The 26,350-nt window shown below is 41.5% G+C and overlaps 1 protein-coding gene across 1 annotated transcript in view; it reads right to left on the bottom strand.

The window, feature by feature from the left end:
• Positions 1–26,350, bottom strand: part of LOC126416656 (mitogen-activated protein kinase 15) — a 198,290-nt gene that overhangs the window by 55,398 nt on the left and 116,542 nt on the right. The window contains exon 5 of the mRNA XM_050084455.1: positions 15,846–15,985. Coding sequence (XP_049940412.1) covers positions 15,846–15,985 — 140 coding nt within the window. The remainder of the gene's footprint in view (positions 1–15,845; positions 15,986–26,350) is intronic.

The following is a 26,350-nucleotide window of genomic DNA, read 5'->3' as shown; positions in this document are numbered from 1 at the left end:
GCAGGATATTGGGCATGAACTACTCTCTCGATCACATCACATACACATTCAATGGGCTTCATGTTGCTGATCTGAGTGGGCAAATCGTTCACTTAAAGTGTCCAGAATGTTCTTCAAACCAATCGCAAACACTTGTGGACTGGTGACATGGTGCATTGTCGTTCATAAAAATTCCATAGTTGCTGCAAATGGTCTCCAAGTAGTCAAACATAACCATTTCCAGTTAATGATTGGTTCAATTGGACCAGAGAATCCATTCCATTCTGCGTGAACACAGCCCACACCATTATGTAACCACCACAAGCTTGCACAGTGTCTTGTTGACAACTTGGTTTGATGGCTTTGTGGGGTCTGCAGCACAATCAGACTCTATTATCAGCTCTTAAACACTGAAATCAGGACTCATCCGACCAGGCCATGGTTTTTTTTATTCATTTAGAGTCCAACCGATATTGCCATAAGCCCAGGAGAGGCACTGTAGGTAATGTCATGCTGTTACCAAAGGCAATTGCGTCAGTCATCAGCTGCCTTAGTCCATTAATTCCAAATTTCGCCACACTGTCCTAACAGATATGATTGTCGTATATCCAACATTGATTTATGCAGTTATTACATATGGTGTTGCTTGCCTCTTAGCACTGACAACTCTACACAAATTCTGCTGCTCTTGGTTGTTAAGTGAAGACTATCAGCTGCTGCACTTTCCATCATGAGAGGTTCCTGGAATGTTGTATTCTCAAGACACTCTTGAAGCTGTGGATCTCAGAATAGGTGATTTCTGAAATGGAATATCCCATGCATCTAGCTCCAACTATCATTCTACATCCAAAGTCTGTTAATTCCCGTCGTGCAGTCATAATCACATCGGAGACTTTTCACATTAATCACCTGAGTGGAATTGACAGCTCTGCCAATGCACTGTCCTTTTATACCTTGTGTATGCAATACTACCACCATCTGTATATGTGCATAATGTTATTCCATGACTTTTGTCACCCGAGTGCAATGTTCAACTTATTGCCCAAGCAGATATCAATATTGATAATATTCTTCTCGGGTATGCAGCCGGATCATAACGTCTTCATGACACAATATTTCCACGGTCCAACTGGCCGCCATCTTCAGGTGAGAGCGCTGGTGCACAATCTTGCCGGAACTGACTTCCCAGCGCAAGCGGCAGCCCCTATATAGGCCACAGAAGACCCACAATGCGTGCGCGAGAAGGTGCCGTAGCTGCCCTCTAGCGCAGTAAACATGCCGCGCCGCCAGTGGTGGAAAGAGGCAAAATCGAGATATCGCTATCAAAAATAAAAGAAAAAAATTTTTATTCCGACGATTGAAAGACAGACCGTTGTTTTTTAATGTCAGAAAACACCGAATCCCAAGTCTTACTTAAAAGACAACCCTTGTCTCTATTAATAAGATTGTCAGATAAACGAATCTCTATGGATTCTTTTAAAACACAGTCCCAATAGCGAGATGCAGGGGCACCCATTTGTGTCACATCATATAGCATTCTGTGTCCCTCAGTGAGACAGTGTTCCGCCACTGCGGATTTCTCAGGTTGAAGCAGCCGTGTGTGTCGCTGATGCTCAACACATCGGTTCTGAATGGTCCGGATTGTTCGACCAATATAAGCCTTCCCACGGTGGCAAGGGATCTTGTACACACCGGGCTTCCTCAAACCCAAGTCATCCTTAACAGAGCCAAGAAGCGCTCTAATCTTGGCTGGCGGACGAAAAATACTTTTGATGTGATATCTTTTTAGAATTCTTCCTATCTTCGAGGAAATGCTCCCAGCAAAAGGCAGAAAAGCCACCGATTTGCAGGTATCTTCTGGTGGTTCAGGCGATGGTCCAAACTGGAAAGCACGACGGATCTGTTTATCTGTATAGCCATTTTGCTTGAACACAACAGTGGCTATACAGATAAACAGATCCGTCGTGCTTTCCAGTTTGGACCATCGCCTGAACCACCAGAAGATACCTGCAAATCGGTGGCTTTTCTGCCTTTTGCTGGGAGCATTTCCTCGAAGATAGGAAGAATTCTAAAAAGATATCACATCAAAAGTATTTTTCGTCCGCCAGCCAAGATTAGAGCGCTTCTTGGCTCTGTTAAGGATGACTTGGGTTTGAGGAAGCCTGGTGTGTACAAGATCCCCTGCCACCGTGGGAAGGCTTATATTGGTCGGACAATCCGGACCATTCAGGACCGATGTGTTGAGCATCAGCGGCACACACGGCTGCTTCAACCTGAGAAATCCGCAGTGGCGGAGCACTGTCTCACCGAAGGACACAAAATGCTATATGATGTGACACAAATGGTTGCCCCTGCATCTCGCTATTGGGACTGTGTTTTAAAAGAATCCATAGAGATTCGTTTATCTGACAATCTTATTAATAGAGACATGGGTTGTCTTTTAAGTAAGACTTGGGACCCGGTGTTTTCTGACATTAAAAAACAACGGTCTGTCTTTCAATCGTCGGAATAAAAAAATTTTTATTTTATTTTTGATAACGATATCTCGATTTCGCCTCTTTCCACCACTGGCGGCGCGGCATGTTTACTGCGCTAGAGGGCAGCTACGGCACCTTCTCGCGCACGCGTTGTGGGTCTTCTGCGGCCTATATAGGGGCTGCCGCTCGCGCTGGGAAGTCAGTTCCGGCAAGATTGTGCACCAGCGCTCTCACCTGAAGATGGCGGCCAGTTGGACCGCAGAAATATTGTGTCATGAAGACGTTATGATCCGGCTGCATACCCGAGAAGAATATTATCAATTATTAGGCCGGGAAAGCCTTCGTAGTCAGATATCAATATTTTTCCAGCATGTTGTATGCTCTAATAACTCACATGGATGTGACCAGATAAATTCATCAAAAACTCTGTGGTATTTTGATTAAATAAACCCTGTTATTTTCTAGGCACGAATAAGAAAACACCTCAAAATGACAAGGAGGGTTATCAGTCAAGATATCAGTGGTTTTCAACGTTATCAGTTACCATTCCCTCCAGTTTTTCACAGAAGGTGCTTGTTCAGTGCATCATAAATGCGGTCTCTCACTGTAATGTCTAACAAGTTAGTTTATAGTTGTAATGTCCATTAACAGCAAAAAATATAACAACATACTGACCATTTACACAAGCCTGCAATAGTCTTTGCTACCAGTAATTCTTTTGATGCACAGTGGTTTACACTTAACTACTGAAAAACACATTCACACACATGCATTATACACATCTTTAAAAATTCTATGGAGTAGAATCAGTTGTCTTGCAAATATAATTATTTCAGTTTTTGTTTGAAGTTAATTTTGTTGTCTATTACATTGCAAATCACAATAAATGTCAATTATTATAACCAATTTTGATGCCTCTGTCATTAGACAACTGTCATTGGGAAAAACTGTACTTGATGTCTTATAAATCTGTGCCAGCTGTTCTTACCTTTTGACATCACGTTAGCTATAGCTGTGGAGCAGTAGCCTCAATATTGTTAAGATGTGAAGCAGCTATTCCTGCCTTCCAACATCACATGACTATAGCTGTAGAGCAGTGGTTACAATGTTGTCACGATGCTAAAGTAAGATTTATTTCATGCAGACGATGGATCAAAACCAGTTTTAAATTTATTAGTTCTCCTTTGAATGTATCACAAAGTGTACCTGACTGTTATCCTCAGCAACACAGGTCGGCAACACAGAGTTCGTTTGCCTGCTCTCTGCCACCACACATGTGCAGACCACATCCTTTACATGCTTCCCTATCAGTATGCCTCTATGTGCAGAAGTACCTTCCTATGTGATGTGGGTTACAGTGGAGCATGAGTGGCCTATACTCTTAGTTGACAACTCACATTATGTGTACATATACTGAGTATGTATTTTTTCACTAACAGGGTCAGTTTGGCATTTACTTCAGTGGAAAGAAGGACTAGCCACTGATTTTGTACAATCAGGACAACGATAACTGGCCAATCAAATCTCCAATGGGTCTCCCACCACTTCACCACCTTCCAGGTACTTAATCCAGAGCAATAGAATGCTGGTTTTCTTGCTTGGAATGTAAGTATGCTTTAAATGAGGCCAAAAAACAAACAGCATTGAGTCATCAAAAAATAAATACAAAAAAGCATGGACTTTAATAAATTCAGTGGCCAAAAGCAAGCAGAAAGTTGAAGTAGAAATTTCAGCAGATGAATTTAATAACTACTGCTTAAAATCTGGTAACAAAATTAGGGAAAACATTGGGAGGCCGCAAGAAATTGTAGCTGATCTCATTAAATATCATAATGTAGACTACACCCTGAAAGATAAAATCCTTTTAACAGAGGTCACACCAGATGTTGTTTTAACTATTGTAAATAATTTTAGGCCCTCTGACAGTGAAGATATATGTGGTATTTCTTGTAATATGTTAAAAAAGATAATTGGGCCCATAGTATATCCTCTTACTAAATGTATAAACAGATGTCTAATTGAAGGAGTATTCCCAGACGTATTAAAATTATCCAGGGTAGTGCCCATTTACAAGAAAGGAGACAAAAATTGCCCATCTAGCTATCGCCCAATATCTCTGACACCTATTTTATCTAAAGTTTTGGAATCCAACATCAACTCCCAGTTGTGTCATTCTCTGACATGTAATTGCAATACAATTTGGCTTTAGAAAGGGCAAATCCACAGTCCATGCCATTGACTCCCTGATTAAAAAAGTGCTTAATGATTATGAAGGAAAAAATTTTACTCAGGCTACCTTTTGTGCTCTTAGCAAAGCCTTCAATTATGTGGGGCATATTTCACTCCTCAACAAACTAGTTTATTACGGAATCACAAACAGTGAAGTTGACAACATTTTCGAATCTTTTCTCAGCAACCACAAACAAATTGTTTGTATTGGTAAACAGAGATAACAGCTAGCTGAAGTTAAGTGTGGTGTGCCACAAGGCTCAGTATTAGGACCTCTGCTATTTATCCTAATGACAAATGATATACCGTTTTACATAAATACTCACTCCATTCTCTATGCAGATGATACCACTTTTTTCAATATCAGCTCAGACATGGATATGCTCCAAACTGTGGCAAATGACACAATAACACAAGCATCAGTCTGGTTTCGAGCTAATGGGATCCTACTTAATGAGAGTAAAACTCAAAAGATTGTCTTTAGTTTAAGAGATCTCCCAGTAGCAGGCTTCATGGATAGTGTTAAGTTCTTAGGTATTGTTATAGATAGTAAATTGACTTGGAAGTCACATATTAAATAAATTAGTGCAAGGCTGTCTAGAGTGGGGTATTTGTTAAGGAATTTAAAAAAACCATGTACCTGCAGCCTATGTAAGATCGGCCTACTTTGCTTTTTTTCGAAGCATTATATCTTATGGGCTTTCAATATGGGGCAACAGCTCACACCTTCAGTACATTTTGGTACTTCAGAAGAAAGTAATTCGAATTATCACAAACAGTGATAAACAGGTCCACTGCAAACCACTGTTTATCAACTTAAAAATATTAACTGTTATAAACATATATATTTACACTGCCCGACTGCATATAAAGAGCAACTTATCAGAATACCAGTGTAGAAGAGAGGTACACTCTCATGGAACCAGAAATAGTAGCCATCTTGACATACCTTACTACAGATTATCCAAGTCACTGAACAGCTACGAATTGGTGGGTACGAAGATGTTTCATAAACTGTCACTAGAATGGGTAGAAGCTCCATTTGATTTATTTAAAGACAAATTATTCAGTTGGTTAACTGCAAATCCTTGCTACTCACTTCAGGAATTTTATGACTGTAAAATATCATAGTGGTACCCGTTTGGAGAGTACAGCATAATTTCTTTAACTGAGTAATTTATGATGCAATTTTTCTCTTATTATTTGATTTTAAATACTGCATTTTATGGAAAACCAATAGTGACATATTGATCTTCAACCCATGTATATATGCTGTATAACTTGTATATATGTAACTTGACTTGTCAATTGCTGTAATAGCTAAGCGACAATAAAATTTCACTCACTTCAGTTCAATTCAATTCAATTCTTGGACAAACTCTGAACAATTGTAGTTGCTTTATACGCTGTCATGTCTGGTAAAACCTATAACATTACCATCTGATCTCTTGTATACAATACTGGAAGATTATTACAGTCAGCAGTGCCATACGGTTTCAGAGAGCTCAATGTCAGAACAAGCACTCATCTACAATTATGTTTACACTACTTATACAAATATTACTTACATCGCTACCTTACAATGATTCAGTAGAAAGTGCACTTATTAAAGACATTCTGACTCGTCACACTCAAGATAAACATGCCCATCAAGAAGCAATGAATCTAACTACTCAAATACTTGGCCAACTGCTGTTCATCACATGAGCTCTTGAAGAGTCGTATTGAGCTCACTGTTTCCTGTAAAAATCTATGGATGAAACTCTGCTTAGGACCTTCTCATTTGACAGGATTCAAATCTGAGCATCAGTTTCAAGAGGTGCTTCCATTTTTTCCACCCAGCAATACAAATACAATATATCTCAATGTTTAGCAAACATCACTTTAGAATTCATGATTGAAGACACTGCTGATATCAGCAGTTTCTGATGATGATCCACAACTTTTATCCAAGTACTTATACAACTTCAATTTCCCTAATGAACAGGATGTTGTATCACGTATCAATACCACCCCACAGGTGTCATAGCTAAGGAGTTGCTAGTTCCCATTAGGCACCAATAGTGACCACGTGGGATCTGGCGGACCCAATGGTGCACACACAATGAGTTGCAGCTCCAGCAGCTCCATACAATGAGCACTCTCTGCTGCCGCAATATATGACAGCCAGCAGCAGCTGCTCAGCCCACTTGCACTTGGAGCCTCATTGCTATGACACCATCATTCATGTTTAGTACAGTGAGCCTCATCCTGGTTGAAACTGGTATAGCTGCACTGTGTTTCTAGCTGCATTATTTGTAATGAGACTTCATATGCTTGGAGAAATACAAGTTAAGTTATGCTTCTGTCTGTTGCATTAACTTGTTCACTAATCATTTCTGCTCCTGTCCAGCTTTCTCACGATGGCAGTTGCTACACCACTATGCAGTACACCACTCCTTACCTTTGTGTATGAAGTCACACACAACACAGGAAGAGGGGATGATACAAACCTTGAAAATTCAGATGCTCAAAGCAACAAGGGCACAGCCACAGAAATGAGATTAACAATGTTTCTCAATACTTACTGCATGGACTTTATTCACCACCACAACCAACTCTGTCCTCAACAATACTCATACTGACATATGCATGAGAGGTCTGGAAATGATAGGAAGAGAGGAGAGCAGAATCCAAGCCAGTAAAATGAAATCCTAAGAAGTATGTTAAGGAAAACAAGGAGAGACTGTGTGAGAAATGAGAGCAGAAAAGTTGAATGATAGAACTAAGACAGTAGGTTAAAATGGTTTGGACATGTACAGTAAAGAGAATGGTAGAGGGAAGAATACCAAAATGAATTATGGAGGCCAAGTCTGATAGCAAGACGAAGATTCAAGAGCAAGATGAATTGACCAGATTAAGACCACTTTAAGAAGGGGGAATCTGGACTGGAGAAAAACAGTTGTAGAACAAGAAGAATAGTGGAAGTGGAGAAGTACCATAAATGTCCCAATGCAGCCTGATGCTGGATAAATGAGAAACAAAAACAATGAAGAGTATGAAGTTTATTGAAGGAAATATGTTCGTCACAATACTTCACAGCCACCAGCTCCAAGCCCCACAACGCAGAAGCACCAGGAAGACCTAATGGATGCCTTCACAGGTTCACTAGTATCTCATGGGCACCTTAATCTGAGCACAGCAAGATAGCCATCACTCTAGCTGGGTTCCACTAGTGACCTTCAGCCAGAAAGGTCACACCATGTGTATTATCACAACTAAAGTTGTGGACTTTATTCACCACCACACCCAACATTGTCCTCAACAAGTGTTTTCTCGGGTTGGATGACCTCAATGTGTTCTACAGTCAGCAACACATCACTATTGATGCCACCTCTCTATACACCAACATCCTTTATGCTCATGGCCTTGCTGCCATTGAACACTACCTCTCCCAATGTACTTCTTACTTCATATACGAGGGCAGTTCAATAAGTAATGCAACACTTTTTTTTCTAAAACAGGGGTTGTTTTATTCAGCATTGAAATACACCAGGTTATTCCCCAATCTTTTAGCTACACAACACTATTTTTCAACGTAATCTCCATTCAATGCCACGGCCTTACGCCACCTTGAAATGAGGGCCTGTATGCCTGCACGGTACCATTCCACTGGTCGATGTCGGAGCTAACGTCGTACTGCATCAATAACTTCTTCATCATCCGCGTAGTGCCTCCCACGGATTGCGTCCTTCATTGGGCCAAACATATGGAAATCCGACGGTGCGAGATCGGGGCTGTAGGGTGCATGAGGAAGAACAGTCCACTGAAGTTTTGTGAGCTCCTCTCGGGTACGAAGACTTGTGTGAGGTCTTGCGTTGTCATGAAGAAGGAGAAGTTCGTTCAGATTTTTGTGTCTACGAACACGCTGAAGTCATTTCTTCAATTTCTGAAGAGTAGCACAATACACTTCAGAGTTGATCGTTTGACCATGGGGAAGGACATCGAACACAATAACCCCTTCAGCGTCCCAGAAGACTGTAACCATGACTTTACCGGCTGAGGGTATGGCTTTAAACTTTTTCTTGGTAGGGGAGTGGGTGTGGCGCCACTCCATTGATTGCCGTTTTGTTTCAGGTTCGAAGTGATAAACCCATGTTTCATCGCCTGTAACAATCTTTGACAAGAAATTGTCACCCTCAGCCACATGACGAGCAAGCAATTCCGCACAGATGGTTCTCCTTTGCTCTTTATGGTGTTCGGTTAGACAACGAGGGACCCAGCGGGAACAAACCTTTGAATATCCCAACTGGTGAACAATTGTGACAGCACTAGCAACAGAGATGTCAAGTTGAGCACTGAGTTGTTTGATGGTGATCCGTCGATCATCTCGAACGAGTGTGTTCGCACGCTCCGCCATTGCAGGAGTCACAGCTGTGCACGGCCGGCCCGCACGCGGGAGATCAGACAGTCTTGCTTGACCTTGCGGCGATGATGACACACGCTTTGCCCAATGACTCACCATGCTTTTGTCCACTGCCAGATCACCGTAGACATTCTGCAAGCGCCTATGAATATCTTAGATGCCCTGGTTTTCCGCCAAAAGAAACTCGATCACTGCCCGTTGTTTGCAACGCACATCCGTTACAGACGCCATTTTAACAGCTCCGTACAGCGCTGCCACCTGTCGGAAGTCAATGAAACTATACGAGACAAAGCGGGAATGTTTGAAAATATTCCACAAGAAATTTCCGGTTTTTTCAACCAAAATTGGCCGAGAAAAAAAAATGTGTTGCGTTACTTATTGAACTGCCCTCGTACATTGCCTCATTACTTATGCACCTTACCGACTATATCCTGTTACACAATAACTTTTCCTGTGAAGGGAAAGTATGCTGTGGAATCAATGGCACAGTCATGGGCACCCGCATGGCACTCTCGTATGTCAGCTTGTTTATGGGTCATCTGTAGGAAACTTTCCTAGTTTCCTGTTCATTGACTTCCGTGGGAGTCAGCACAGACACAAACAAGGAAGGAGAGAAGTTGTGATGGCCAGTGGCAGGAACCCAAAATGATCTGTACATAACACTTTAAGATTAATTGAACACATTATTCTAAAAAGAAAAGAAACTTAACTTCTTGTGCCTCCTACATGCAATTACAGTCATCCACTACTACTACTCACAGAATGCAGGCTAAGTGTTTTCTTCCTATTACTCAGTGCTGATGCTCTCGAAGTTTGCGACCGAACCAGGCCAACCAGTGATGGGGGACTAATTAAATCAGTATTGACAGGTGGTGTGTGTCTTCCTGGAGGTGTGGCACTGCCCGATCTTTCCATTGATGTGTGGATGAATGCCTTCCTGATGGCATTTTGTGGCGCTACACTGGCCAGTGTGCAGTCGATGGTTTAGGAATACATACTTCCCAAAACTCCCAACCCCTAGCCTGATTCAGATTCACTGATTGTATCTTCATGATCTGGACTCAGGACCAAGACAACCTATCCTCATTCCTTCACAACCTCAACCCTTCTCTCCCATTCACTTCACCTGATCCTATTCCACCCAATGCGCCACCTTCCTGGATATTGACCTCAATATCTCTGATGGCTCTAGCCACACTACTGCCCATATTAAATCCACTAACTACCAACAGTACTTGCATTTCGACAGATGTCATATCTTCCACACCAAGAAATCACTCTCATACAACCTGGTCACCTGTGGGTGACACATTTGCTGTGGTAACAACTACCCCCCACCCCAACCTCAAACCTAGCCCACAAACAGATTTCCCATAACATGTCATCAAACATTACCAGTCTTTCCATCGTGACCAAAAATCAGCTACAAAGAAGCTTTATCTCATCACCCTGGACTGAAACAACTGAACCAATTCTTCATCAGGTCATTCATTATTATCTATCTCCATGCCCTGAAATGAGGGACACCTTACCCAATATCTTCGACACCTTTCCTAAAGTATGTTCCATTCCCAACCCAACACACACAGTATCCAACCACTTGTCACAGGGGTCATATCCCTGTAGAAAACCAAGATGCAAGACATGCCCACTCCATCCACCCAGCAGTTCCTACTCCAGTCTGGTCACAGGTTTATCCTACACTATCAGAGGCCAGGTCATCCGTGAAAGCAACCTTGTCATATACCAACTCTGCTGCAAACACTAGACAGATTTTTATGTCAGTGTGACAACCAACCAGCTGTCCACTAGCCCGTGACAACCAACCAGCTGTCCACTAGCATGAATGGCCATTGTCAAACTCTTGCCAAGAACAATTGACCACCCAGTGGCACAACATACAGCTGAGTATAACATGCTCAATTTCAATGACTTCATCACAATCTAGGCTCTCTGGATACTTCCCTCCACCACCAGCTTCTCTGCACATGGGTGTTACCCTTGTAACACATCCTTCACTTCCATAAGTGTGCTGGCCTGGCCTAAATCTCCAGTAACCCAGTGTCCCACATCCTGTATCCAACAGTTTCCCCTTCCTCCATCCTACCACTTCTGCTAGTCTTTCTATGTTTTGGATTTAAGGTTCATGAAACAGGGCACAGCATTCAACCTGAAGGTGTGCCATCTTAAAGACTCTCTGTGACATATTTGTTCAAATTTTCTCACTAGTTTGAAGGAAAACAATTGATTTCAAAGCTCACATCACTTGCAAGGTGAAAGAGACTGATCCACTCACGAAGGCATGTAAATGTCTATTCCTCACAGTTAATGGGCCACTCCTCTGGTAGTTGGCATTTTGGCATGTTAGACTGTGGTGGTTTCAAAGTAACATTCAAAGCAAAGGCAGCATTGTAAATTTATCCCTTACAAACCCCATATGCACCCTTTGCAAAATTAGACAACAGCACTTTATTCAGTAAAGTTTACATCACAAAGGTATATTTTCAAATCCCCTTGTATGCAGCATCATAGCTGTTGCTAAATATGTCATATGGCCTATACCATTATAACTGCTACCACCACCACCTAAAAATGGATCCCTACCTCATAATCCTACCTGCTGACAAAGGCTTCACTACTGTTGTTTTAAACTGCAGTGATTACCCGGCAGAAGGGCTCCACCAGCTGTCAGACTCATCCACCCACAAGCCCTGTTACAGTGACCTCATTCCAGAAATTCAGCAGGATCTCCTGTCTTTCTTCAAATACTTAGGCCCATCCCATAACCTCTCTTCTCACCCCTACCACTCCCTGCATTCCCATCTTCTACATGCTTCCTAAAGTCCATAAACCTTTGCAGGACACCCCACTGTGGCTGGTTACTGTGCCCCCTCTGAGAGAATCTCTGCTCTCGTAGACCAACACTTTCAGCTTATTACTTGCAACCTACCCTCTGATACAAAAGATACCAACCATTTTCTCCACTAACTCTCCACAATTCCTGTTCCTTTACAACATGGTGACCTGCTCACTACTATCGATGCCACCTCCCTTTAAACTAACATCCCTAATGTCCATAGGCTTACTGCTATTGAACACTACCTTTCCCAACACCCAAAAGATTCCAGACCAACAACTTCCTTCCTAGTCACCATGACAATTAGATCCTCATCCACAATTACTTCTCCTTTGAAGGCATTAACCACAAAGAAAGTTGGGGTACCGCTATAGGCATTGCATAGCTCTATCCTATACCAGCCTAATCATGGGTCATCTAGAGGAATCCTTTCCAAACACCCAGAATCCCAAATCCCTCATCAGGTTCAGATTCATTAATGACTTCTTTGTGATCTGTATTGAGGGTGAGGATACCCTATCCTCATTACTTCAGAACCTGAACAGTTTCTCCCCCAATTCACTTCACCTGGTCTTATTCAAGCCACCTTCCTAGATGTTGACCTCCACCTCAAAGATAGCTACATCAGTACCCCCGTCCATATCAAACCTACTAATCACCAGTAATATCTCCACTTTGACAGCTGCCACTCATTCCTTACTAAGAACTCCCTTCCATACACAGTGTAGCCACCTGTGGCCATCATATCTGTAGTGACAAGTTGTACCTCTCGAAATATACTGAGGATCTCTCTGAGGTCTTCACAGACTGTAATTATCCTCCAAACCTTGTACAAAAACAGGTCTCCCATGCCTTATCTCTCCAGTCACCCACCATCTCCTGAAGTCCCACCATCCAGCCACAGAGGAGTATTCCCCTCACGACTCAGTATCACCCAGGACTAGAGCAATTAAATCACATTCTCCACTAGGGTTTCGAATTCCTCTTGCTGTGCCCTGAAATGAGAAATGTCCTACCCAATATCCTTCCCACCCCTCCCACAGTGGTATTCCACCATCCACCAAACCTACACAATATCCTTGTCCATCCCTATACAACCCCTGCTCCCAATTCCTTGCCTCATCCCTCAAATCTCTGTAACAGACGTAGATCCAATACCTGTCCCATACATCATCCTCCCACCACCACCTACGCCAGTCTGGTCACAAGCATCACCTACCCCACCAAAGCCAGGGCTACCTGTGAAACAGGTCTTGTGATCTGAAAGTTGAGCTACAACCACTGTGCTGCATTCTACATGAGTATGACAACCATCAGGTTGCCTGGCCACATGAATGACCACCAACAAGAAGCAGCTGGACTACCCTGTTGCTGATCAAGCCACTCAACACAAAGTTCTTCATTTCAATGACTGCTTTACAGATTGTGCCATCTGGACCCTTCTTACAAACACTAGCATTTCTTAATTGTGCTGGTGGGAACTTTCCTTGCAATATATCCCACGTTCCTGTAACCCTCCTGGCCTCAACGTTGTTTAGTCATTGTCCTTACCCATCTAGCCCCTTTCCTGTTCCCATTACAGCAATACACAGCCCTCTATTCTACCATCCCACTTACTTCTCACCTTTTCTGCTACCCCCTCTTCCCTCTACCCCTGCCCTCAGTCTAACCTCCTGACTGCACCTAGCTGCCCTACCCTCTCTCCATCTCATCCATGTATGCTCCCACAAACAGCACTTTACCATCCCTCACCCATAACCTGCTATCCCCCCACCCCTGCCCAGCCTCCTCCTTACCCCCACCACCCCATTGCCTCTTCCTACATGTGCTGCTGCTTGCAGCTGGCATCAGCTGCCAGTGACTGTGGTTGTGCATGTGAGAGCTGCGATTGTGTGTGTGTGTGTGTGTGTGTGTGTGTGTGTGTGTGTTTTGTCTATTTTCAATGATTGTCTTGTCAGCCAAAAGCTCGCTTCCTGACAACGTTTTTGCTGTGTCTCTCTGCAACCCAGCATGCCCACTATAAGGTGAGTAGCAACTATCCTTTTCATAATATTTTTATAGCTGCTTACCTTGTGGTATCTCTTCAGTCCCTGACATATTGCAGTGTTTTATGGATCACTTGTTCAAGATATTCTCAATTGTGCCTCATTGTTTAATGACATTTTGTCACAAGTGCAACCCCGGACGATCACCTTCACAATGATGAGATTTTGTTCCAGAGGTTTGTGGAAAATTGACTCAAATCCAACCCACACAAGTGTATTTTCGTAAAACCATCCCTAACCTATTTTGGATTCAAACTTTGGCAATTGGACTTGAAACATTTAAGAACTACCTTGTGGCTGTTACCTGTAAGGAAATGACGCCCTCTGTGGTTTTCTACCAACTTACAGGGCTATCCAGACTGAAGACTGCAATGCAGTGAAATAGCTTTATGGTCTCCCATCTTTGCACTCTCTCGGATACACTTCACCACTGCCAGCACACATCTTCACCAAGGCCTCTCCCTTTGAGGTGGGCACCTTGGTGTGGGCCTGGCAGTTCTGGTACCACCTAACCCAGATCCATGAGATAATCTTCATTTGCTACAGGTCCATGATGTATACTGTGGCCTCTGCCCATAGATTTTGCAGCAAAATTGAAATCAATTTTGACTCCACCACCATGGTCAGCAGCCAACAGCTTCTCTGCCCCAGTGGACCCTCTGGTCTCATGATGACTTATGTATCTCCCATCGAGCCTCAGCATTCCAAAGCGATGCCCGTGCACTTCGACCTGTCACTTTTCCCAGAGACAACTCCTTCATACCACGCACTGCCTGCATCTTTTCCCCCAGCAGTCATGCTGGGTGGGGGAAGGAGACAGCGGGGGATGATATAGTGGCACCGCCTACAGTGACCATGGAAACCAAACAGCTCTCATGTCATTACCGAAAAATTCTGTGGTGACATTACTCAGCAAGTTCTTGTCATTAGAAGCACCCTCTGACAGAAACATGGGACCATTTGGCATACAAGTTTACCCATGGTTGGTCTGCATCGGTTGTGAAGCAATCTGTGGAGTGTGCAGTGAATGTGTAACTGGTTTGGCTTAGGTGTTAATATTGTGGATTTTATTTGCCATATGCAAAACTTTGATATGGCATGGACCCAGCTTTACTTTGGAATACGGACTTATGTTAGCTTGCACTGTTTCTGGTAAGGATCCTGTGTATACACCTCTTGTTGTAAATAAATAAGAGCAAGTCTCCTTAGTTTATTCATAACTCATCTCTTACATAAGTATCTGCCTAAATTTGTCTGTTGAGCTGAAGTGATTTCCAATGACATTTGATAAGCATGACCCACCTGCTGATATTTCACTTACTCTTCTAGTTCCTATATTGATAGTAGAAGTTCATTCTTTTTGTTTATGAGGCTTCTTAAGATTTGATGAAAGGTACTCATTGGGTACTTTTCCAGACCCATTGCTTTGTCCAAGATGTACTTTGTGGTCTCACTAGTAGCTCATCTAACTGTGACTATATTTACTTTGCACTTACATCTTACACAGTACTTTACTCTAAAAATGTTTTGTGAAAATATTGGAAACAAGAATTAGCTGTGTAATTCACCCCTTCCTAGATGCATTAAAATGTGAGTCACATCTATGTGTGGATGCCTGTCCTGTCTGACCATTTCTCTAAGTTCTGCATTAATATTTTCAAAAGTTCATCCAGGGTTACTTGTACTGCTCAAAGAGTGAGATGATCTTTACAACATTAGTGTGATCAACTAGTACATATAAAAGGTGTTGAACATATATGCCATTGTAGAAATGTTAGGTTTAAAATATAGTAACCAACTAAGCAGAAAAACTAGTTCTCAGTTTATGAAATCATTTATTGTAAGAAACAAACCACTTTTTGATGGTGTTGGTAAGGCACTCATAATTCTTTCCATCTGGTTGATTGTCGATGATCCAGGAAATAGAGGTTTTCCCAAAAGCATCTCAGCCAGTATGCATCCCAAGCTCCACATGTCTATACCATGTGTGTATCTGTAGAACAAAGTTATCGTCAAATGCAGAACTGGTAGATCTAGAATGAAATATAAATACCTAAATGAGGATGCATATTACTCAATAAATATATTTTTGAATTTCATTGTTGCAATTGGTTCTAGCCCATCAACCACTTTCCCATAGTGATCCACAGTGAGTCACAATAGAGTACAATATCAACTCAATAACATGTGGTTGGTAGTCAAAAGTAATGCAGAACATAGTGCAGCTTCCTAAACAACTCCTAAAATGGTTACCCATAAAATTAAGTCACTGCTTAATGAGAAAATAATAACAATAATAATAATAATAATAAATAAAATAATCCATGGAAATGATTAACTGCTTACTCATATTTAATGTGCTGGTTTAGCAAATATCTTGGAATAATGTCAACAGATTGAGCTACATTTATTTTTTGCTAGAACTCGTGCTCCCTCAATCTTATCTTCCCCTGCAAGTCATTTTCTTGGACTGATTACAAAATGGGGAAAGTGTGATCAGAGGGAGAATGAAGCAAGGCTGCTGTCTCTCCGCTCTGCTCTTTCAGACATACCTTGAAGAAATTATTGAGAAGTGCTCAACTGGAAAAAATGTAGTTTGTGTTGAAGGAAAAAGAATAGCATGTATATTATTTGCAGTTGATATGGTGTTACTAGCAGGAAGTGAAAGTAGTGCAAACAAAATGTTAAAAGACCTGAAAGAAAAATATGGTATGAAGATAAATAAGAAAAAAGAAACAAAGAGAGTGGTGGTTGGCAAAGGAAATAAAATAGCTAATATTAAGAAACGGCAAATTAAAATTTTCCAAGTGACAGCTATCAAATACCTAGAAAATATAATAATGGAAGATCAAAGATGCCACCAGGATACCAAAGCTTTAATTGCAGTAGATATGGAAGCTGTCAATAGAAAGACAAAGTTATTATGTGGGAAGCTAGATAAAGAGCTCAGTAAAAGACTAGGTAGTGTGGCACTCCATGCAGTTGGAAAGTCGAAACATAGTTATTGAGAAAAAGAGGACAACAGGAGGTTGCAAGCATCTGAGATGTGCGTGTGAAGGAGGACGGTATAGCGCCCCAGTGCTATATTACGAAAACACTTAAAAAACTGTATTTATAAAGAAAGGACATTTAAAAATTGAATAATATATTTTTATCATGTAGCCGTAAAATAATATTTTCTCTGGGTAGGTTTCGATTGCAAAGGAATAATTTATAACAAAATGATCTAAAGAGATGACAAGATACGCTCTTTTGTTAATTTTTTTTAATCGTCTTCACTTCTTCTCTTGTCTTGATTGTGTATAAACGGACATCTTGCGAGTGCTGGCAAATGTAAGCATATTTGTATGGGTTAACCATGTAATATATTCATTTAATATTATTGTGCACTTTTAATTTGTAAGAGGTGATCCCGATTTCATGTCCGCCTTCCTTGAATTAACCTGCATTCAAGTAATTGACAGTTCAACAATCGCAGCGGCCGATGCAGCCAATGACGCCATTACGTGGCGATATTAACTGATGAAAAATTAGCGGAAGCAGAAAACTCGCCCGCTATTAACATAATATTAATTTTTCTCCACAGCCGCCCGACGTTGCAGAAAATACGTAGCTTTAAGATTCTTATTTTCAGTACCATAGCCGACAGCCAGAGCCAGGACTCCGACTACGTGGCAATGATTAACGGAGGTAAGAAAAATACTCTCGCGCGTGTGTGGGCCGCAGTTGTAATTAATAACTAAAGATCTTTTGCTTTAAAGTGAACTGACTAGCCGAGGAAATTAATATGAAAAGTTTATTACACTGTTCAACTTATATGCTTATGTTTTAAGATTCAGCGAGTCTAACATTCATTAACATAACAAATAATTTGAGATTAATATTGTTAAAAAAAAGGAGAACTTCAGGAAAGCATTTAATCATACATCAAAATTAAATGAAATATCATTTTTATTAAGGCCCACCACGTAAGTCGGCAACAATCAAAAAATAATAATAACAATAATAATATATTAAATTACGATGGACGCGAGAACGGAAAGGATTAGTCGAGTGCTGAGAGTGACTAATGAATAGGTGCTGGAAATAATAGTGAAGAGAAGAAAACTATTGGAAGTTATAAGTAAAAGAAAAAACTGGCTTGTTCACATGTTGTGATGCAACTGTTTGACAGTGAATGCATTGGAAAGTTTAATGTCTGCATTAAGAATGAAAGACAGGAAAAGGTGCAAGATGGTGGATGACATTAATGTGCGAGACTGTGAAACTAGGATTGTGTATGACAATCATAAATGCATTTTGCTTCATACCATTAACGAATTGATTGAAAAATATAAGAAAAAATTAGGTAAGAGAGTCAAGTGTGTGAAAGTATACGCTCCACATCATCGGCAGAAAACGTTAACTGCATGGAGTAAAAAACAAACGAATATTATTGCAAAGGGACAAGTATCAAAGGAATCATGTGTAAAATGTAAAACAGCTGTGCAAAAGCAGACCCAAAGAAAAAACTGTGGCTGTGTTTGAAGTGTTGTGTCCCAAATTAAGCCTACAAGAAAGAAGCAAAGAAGAAATTGTTTCTGTACTAACCACAGATGTACAAATATGGAAAGACGAATACAAAAAGTTGCAACTTTCCAAAATGCACACTATTCACCAGGAAAGTCCAACAAACTGTAGTGTAATTTCAGCAGACAAGATGAACTACACCATTACTAATCTCGAAAGTAGCTCCGGTAAGATAAACGACTGTGACACACAGCATCAAGAAAAAAGAAGATGCCTTAATTGATACTACAAAAGTTATTGAGCTTCGAAACTGACAAAAGAAAAGGTCGTACAAAAATTTTATGCTCCAATTTTTAATGAAGATTCACAAGTATCTGCCCTCCATTCTGAAAGCCATAACAATGTACAGCCCCAATGTGTCAGAATATGAAAAAGTAACAAAGTTTATTGTCATTGCTGACATCATAGTAGTGAGATTGCTACTTGGATCAATGACAAAAATGATGGAAATGCAACAGCATTTGTTAAGACTGTTGCTCCTGTGTCTGAAACAGGAAAACTCGTCTACTTGCCTGAAGTCATTAATTTAACTCATAATGATTTTTGTGTTGTTTGGAGGAGCAAATGATGTACTTAAAAATGAAAGCCACTGACAAGTTAAAAAAGTGTTTAGGACGCTTGACTCATATAAATGTCCTGTTAATGACCATTCCACACTGATATGATCTTCCTCTGTGGTCATGTGTAAAAAAAAAAAAAAGAGGTAAGTGCTGCAAATGTGCTGCTCTCGAAAATGCGCACACAGTATGAAAATACAGAAACTGTATAGGACATATATTTCATACTACACATGGACCACATTTAAATGGAGAGGGGAAGCAGCTTGTGATGAAAAAATAAACAGATGTGTCACCAAGAAATCAGAGATAAGACATAGAAAATCAAAAAAAAAAAAAAAGATCCATCTTTACATCACCTCTATTCACCAAAAAATCAATTATGTCCCTCTTATGCACAAGTGATCCACAGCTCACTGCAAGAAAATATTTGGACTTCAACAATTCAGAAGAAGACTCTACACTTGCACACAAATGATTCTTTTGTGGACAAATCCTTACCAAGCAAGAATGAGGTTAGTGGTGTAATAAAAATGCCCTTAGGGAACTCTAATATTAATGTAAAAATCAGTACTGGTAATCAAATAAATTGCACCAACAAAGTCTTTCTAAAATTACCAAATATGCAGCAACCAGTCACAAAATCATGTTTTATTATTCACTTTTGCAAATTGATTTTAACGGATTAACAGCCATCATCGGTGCTTTCAACCAATATGGGCCCTGAGTAGTAACACTGTCTTAAGCAAAGGTCTTTCTGTTTGCCATCAAAATATTCAATCAATAACAAACAAAACTTTAAATGTAAAGATTTTACTAAATACAGAACTCCACTTCACCAGTGTTCTGGGCATTACAGGGTCTGGCTAGATATTAACTGAATTGTCTCTTTTTCTATACCAGGGTACATACTAGCAAATTGCTTCTGGAGAAACAGTTATAAAAATGGAGGTACTTTAATTTTCATCAAGCAAGTTCTAAAACATAAATCTATTAATAAGTTTCAGTATCTCAATGCAGAAAGGACCTCTGAGCTGGCTCTTATTGAAGTCAGTGTGGCAAATATAGTGGCAGGAATTTATCTCTCCCCAAATGGAAATTTTGAGTCAATCCTAAATAAGCTTGAATCTGTACTAAATAGGCTCCATCTAGACAAGAAATCAATAGTGCTCTGTGGGGACTTCATTAATGATTTTCTTGGGAGTAGCAAAAGAAAGAGCTACTGCTCAACCTTACAGTTACTGTCAAATGAAAACTGAAAAGTGTCCCCTAAAATAGAAAATCTCACTCTGAACCATGACAACAAGAGTGTAACTGATTCTCAACACATCACAAATCTTTTCAGGTGTTACCCTGCAGATATCACAAATAATTTAACTATCAGTGACAAAACAGATACTACAAAGTGCAGTCATGTTCCTCTTCAATCTATGTTTGTGGAACAATTCCAGATGAAATCATCCATGTTGTATCAACTCTCAAGAAAATGTCACCAGGAACTGATGATATTCCTGACTGCACCAAAAAGCAATGTATTACAAAAATTTCACTGCATCTTGCAGATATAGTAAATTCATCTTTTCTAACAGGCATATTTTCAGATTGTTTAAAAATTGCTAAAGTGGTCCCTATTCATAAGAAAGGTGACAAATGAAATATAGAAAGGTATAGACCAATTGCCTTATAAGGCTTCAGTAAAATCATAGAAAAATGAGAGAATGTCTGCTCTCATAGACCAACACCTTCAGGCTATTACCCGGGACCTATCCTCCTATATAAAATATGCCAACCATTTCCTCGACCAACCCTTCACAGTTACTGTCCCTTTACCACACGGTGTCCTGCTCATCACTACTGATGCCACTTCCCTGTACACTAACATCCCTAATGTTCATGGCCTTACTGCTATTGAACACTGCCTTTCCAGATGCCCTATGGATTCCAAACCAACAACCTACTTCTTAGTCTACATGACGAACTATATCCTCACCCACAATTACTTCCCCTTTGAAGGCATTACCTACAAACAAATCCACAGTATGGCTACGGGCACCCGCATGGCACCATCCTATGCTAACCTATACATGAGCCATCTAGAGGAATTCTTCCTAAAAACCCAGAATCCTAAAGCCCTCACCTGGTTCAGATTCACTGATGACATCTTTGCTATCTGGATTGAAGGTGAGGACACCTTATTCACATTCCTCCAGAACATCAACAACTCCTCCCCCATTTGCTTCACCTGGTCCTACTCAACCCAACAAGCCACCTTCCTAGATGTTGACCTTCACCTCAGAGATGGCTACATCAGTACCTCCGTCCATATCAAACCTACTAACCACCAGCAATACCTCCACTTCGGCAGCTGCCACCCATTCCATACCAAGAAGTCCCTTCCGTACAGCCTAGCCACCCGTGGTCATTGCATCTGCAGTGATGAGCAGTCCCTCTCAAAATATACCGAGGGTCTCACTGAAGCCTTCAATGACCACAATTATCCTCCCATCCTTGTACAAAAACAAATCTCCCAGGCCTTATCTTTCCAGTCTCCCACCACCTCCCAAAGTACCACAGTCCGGCCACAGAGGAGTATTCCCCTCGTAACTCAGTACCATCCAGGACTGGAGCAACTGAATTACATTGAAACCTGTACTTATTTTTTAAAAATTCAAACTAATTTAATGATGTTTTCAACTTTGTAATTATGATACTTAGGAAAAATCTGTTAAATATCCGTAATACTTTTTGTGTATATCCATAATACGTTTTGTGCATAAGGCATAGTTCACGATCTAAAATTGTTTATCATGGGCACGTACTTTTTTTTGGGTAATAAGTTCTTGTACACTACTTATGTACTATGTGTATGTAATTTGTTTGCTGTTTGTATATGTTTGTCAATCTATTATGTGTATGTGTTGTTATGTGTTACATGTAATCAAATGACAAATCCTATATCACATGTGTGATCTATTGAATGCTAAATAAATAAATAAATAAATTCTCTGCCAGGGTTTTGATTACCTCTCATCATGCACCCAAATGAGAAATGTCCTGCCCACTATCATTCCCTCCCCTCCTACCGAGGTATTCCACCGTCCACAGAACCTACACAATATACTCGTCCATCCTTACACAACCCCTGCTCCCAACCTCTTACTTCATGGCTCATACCCCTGCAATAGACCTAGATGCAAGACCTGTCCCATACATCCTCCTACCACCACCTACTCCAGTCCAGTCACTAACATCACCTATCCCATCAAAGGCAGGACTACCTGTGAAACCAGTCATGTGATTTACAAGCTAAGCTGCAACCACTGTGCTTCCATCTATGTAGGCATGACAACCAACAAGCTGTCTGTCCACATGAATGGCCACTGACAAACTGTGGCCAAAAAACAAGTGGACCACCCTGTTGCTGAACACGCTGCCAAACATTACATCCCTCATCTCAATGACTGCTTCACAGCCTGTGCCACATGGATCCTTCCCACCAACGCCACCTTTTCTGAATTGTGCAGGTGGGAACTTTCCCTGCAATACATCCTACATTCCCGTAACCCTCCTGGCCTCAACCTTCGTTAGTCACTGTCCTCACCCATCCAGCCCCCTCCCTGTTCCCATTCCAGCACTACACAGCCCTCATTTCACCACCACACCCAGTCTTTTAATTGTTTTTTATTTCTCTCCTTTCCGCTACTTACTCCCTCCCCTCTCCACAGCTTCTCTCCTGCCCTCCATCTAAACTGCAACACTTCACTGTCCACCACTCCCACCATACTATCCCCCCCCCCCTCCATGCCCCAACCTCCTCCTGTACCCCCACCCAGTCACCACTCCCATCATGCACTGGTGCTGCTGCTCCCAGTGTGGTTTCAGTTCTCTGAGACTGCAGACATGTTTGCAAGTTGCATCTGCGTGCGTGCATGTGTGTGTGTCTGTGTGTGTGTGTGTGTGTGTGTGTGTGTGTGTGTGTGTGTGTGTCTTCTGCTGACAAAGGCCATAATGGCCAAAAGCTATAATTGTGTGAATCTTTTTGTTGTGCCTATCGCGACTCAACATCTCCGCTATATGGTAAGTAGCAACTTTCCTTCTCTGGTATTGTTACATTCCATCCTGGATTTTCCATTGTTTGGTTAAAAATTTATTTATAATAGATTAATGAAATTTTTAGAGAAAAACATACTTCTCACTGATACACAGCATGGATTCAGGAAAAACAAATCAACAACTAGTGCTATCTACAAATTTATACACAATGCCATGCAAACAGTGGACAAAAAAGAAAGTGGCACTGGCATTTTTTAGACTTATGCCTTTGACATACTGGACCACAATGTACCGTTGGACAGGCTCCAAGTATATGGCATTAGAGGCACTGCACTTAAATGGTTCACACTGCACCTGACAAACAGGAAACAGAAAATATAAATAAAACATGAACTAAAGGAAAATACCTGGATATGTTTATAATTTCTAAAATGAGGAGCCCCTCATGGATTCACAGTTGTGCCAATCCTCTTTCTCCTGTATATCCATGACTTAGATTTAAATTTTGAGTCACAAACAAATACTTTTTTTTGCAGATGACATGTGCATCCTTATTACAAGAAACACCCCAAGTCAGCTCCAGACAACTGCAAATAAAACTACAGCACAGCTGAATAGACAATTTGAGAGGGTTAAGCTACTGATAAACACCAAAAATCAACATGCCCAAATTTCTGTTTAAAAAGTGATGTATGCAACACCAGTGTGACAATAAGCACCAACAAAATTTCATCTTCTCTGGAAACAATGTTTTTAGGCACATGACTTCAAAATAACTTAAAATGGCATACACATATTGTGCTGGCATAAGCTGTCACCATTACACCAGTTGACAAAAATGTAGCAGATCGATAGTAGGTGCTGGATCAAGTGCGCCTATCAGGAGAGAGGCCAAATACAGACTTGCAAGCAACATGCTGCCAAAACCCTCTCAACCACAAGTATTTACATTGCTGCCTCTGACCAGAGGGCTCAGTCTCACCAGCACAGTCAATCAGTCAGCCACTCAGTCTCAGTCACCAGCTCACAGATGGACTGACTTCACTCACTACTCCAAGCTGGCATTTGCTGTCATTCATTCACAGAGTAGCACAGTTCAGCACAGGCTATGCCAGTACATAACATCCAGATTTGTGTCTATAGCAAGACTGCCGATATTGTCTGCAAGTACTGAACCTGTACCATGGCACACAGACCCTATTTAAGATAAGTAGCTCTCTGTTCATGTAAATAAAGAACCTTGTTAATCCACGTGGCCATTTATGTTGTAGAAAGAGGATACTGGCCACCAAACAACATCTTCTCCCTTGATCGCTCATAGTGGTAGACTGCTTTAGCAAGTTTCCATTTGTAGTGCCTATGGCTTCTACCAAATCATGCAGCACCATTCAAGTGTTGTCCTCCATATTTTTCATTGACAGTTTGCCAGAAGTGCTCGTGTCAGACAACAGACCATAGTTCACTTCATGTGACTTTGAACAGTTTTGTGAACGAAATGGCCCTCATCATCTAACAAGTGCTCTGTTTCACCCATAGTCCAATGGAGAAGCAGAACACTTAGTACCCACACATGGGAATAGGTGCTGTAGCTCTTTCTCACTTCCCATCACTCCCACCCATGAGACCCATGAGGCGGAACTTCTGCATGGCCCCCGCCATTAGATGCTGCTACACTTGCTACAACCATCACAGCATCTGGTGCCATCAATGGTCCACAAGTATCACTTTGTGCCCCACAATCTTATTTTTTTTTCAGGGTATATGGTAACCATGGGCACTGGGAAAGAGGTATGATCCAGGAATGCATTGGCTCTTTTATGTACTTGATTGCAGGCCCAGATGGTTTTCAGTGCCACCACCAGAATCACATTTATGCATGTCATTTTCCCCATGATTCTGCAGCTTTTCTTCCCCCAGATTCAGGGCTTCAAGGGACATCGCGGCCTTCGCAACCACCCACTGGTGCCATGAGGGAACCCCAGGAGGAGTGGATCAATGATGCACCCTCGCCCCTGCCGTCCCCCCCCTCTCCGACCCAATAGACCTGGACCCAGCACCACCATCGACAGGACAATCAATTGCTCCAGGACACACCCTCAGGCCTAGATGTGTGCCCTAGCAGTGGTTTTCAGGAGGATGTTCCTGTTGCCTCGCAAGCCAGATGATGGGTGCAGTCGGAAGAACGGCCCCTGCCGTCCCCCCCTCTCCGACCCAATAGACCTGGACCCACCACCGCCATCGACAGGACAATCAATTGCTCCAGGACACACCCTCAGGCCTAGATGTGTGCCCCAGCAGCAGTTTTCAGGAGGATGTTCCTGTTGCCTTGCAAGCCAGATGATGGGTTCAGTCGGAAGAACGTCTTCGTCCACAGTCATGGCTCACTGCCAAGCACATTGCCAAGTTCATCATGTTCAAGGTATCGTAAAGTTACAATACTTTCTTTTGATTGCAGGGCCCCCAGTGTTCAGGTTAATACAAAAACTATTCCCAACCACGTATCCAAATAAACTTGCCTATGACCAAGTAATCACTGCATTAACTCGGTACTATGACCAGCTAGCCCAAGTTGCTGTCCCTAGATATCAGTTCTTTCACTTGCAGAAAAAAACAGAGCAGACATACCACCAATGGTACACAGAATTAACAGTGATGACTATTAGGAAGCATAAATTTAAGTGTAGTTGCGACAACTTTTACAGTAATCTCATGATACGTGATGCTATAACGTTCAATCTCCCAGATAGTATAGTATGGGAACAGGTCTTACAGTACTATGATCCATCACTTTCCCAAGTATTTTAAATCTTAGAGCAATATGATCTGGGTGCCATAGTGGCTGATAAGTTTGACCAGGCATGATTTGTTGGGTCAAGTCGCCCCTTGCTTGTGACCGCCCCAAGCAGCCGCAACAACAAGCGTGGACACAGTCGCGTGGACAGCCACATAGATATGTAGGCAATTTAGTGAAGTCTTGTCCTAGATGTTTTGCTTGCCATAAAAGACGGGACTGCCCATCAGGTAACACATTTGTTACACATGTAGAAAAAAAAGCCATGCCCAAGCAGTTTGTTTGCAACGGCACAAATATGCCATTTTGCCCACTCCCAGAAAAAACAGGCTCATGTACAGGCAGTGAACAATGTGTTTTTAAAACCTACAACAGGTTCTGGCAAAAG

This window comes from Schistocerca serialis, chromosome 8 (assembly GCF_023864345.2).
Source record: "Schistocerca serialis cubense isolate TAMUIC-IGC-003099 chromosome 8, iqSchSeri2.2, whole genome shotgun sequence".
NCBI lineage: Eukaryota > Metazoa > Arthropoda > Insecta > Orthoptera > Acrididae > Schistocerca > Schistocerca serialis.
This window is presented reverse-complemented; position numbering and strand designations above follow the sequence as displayed.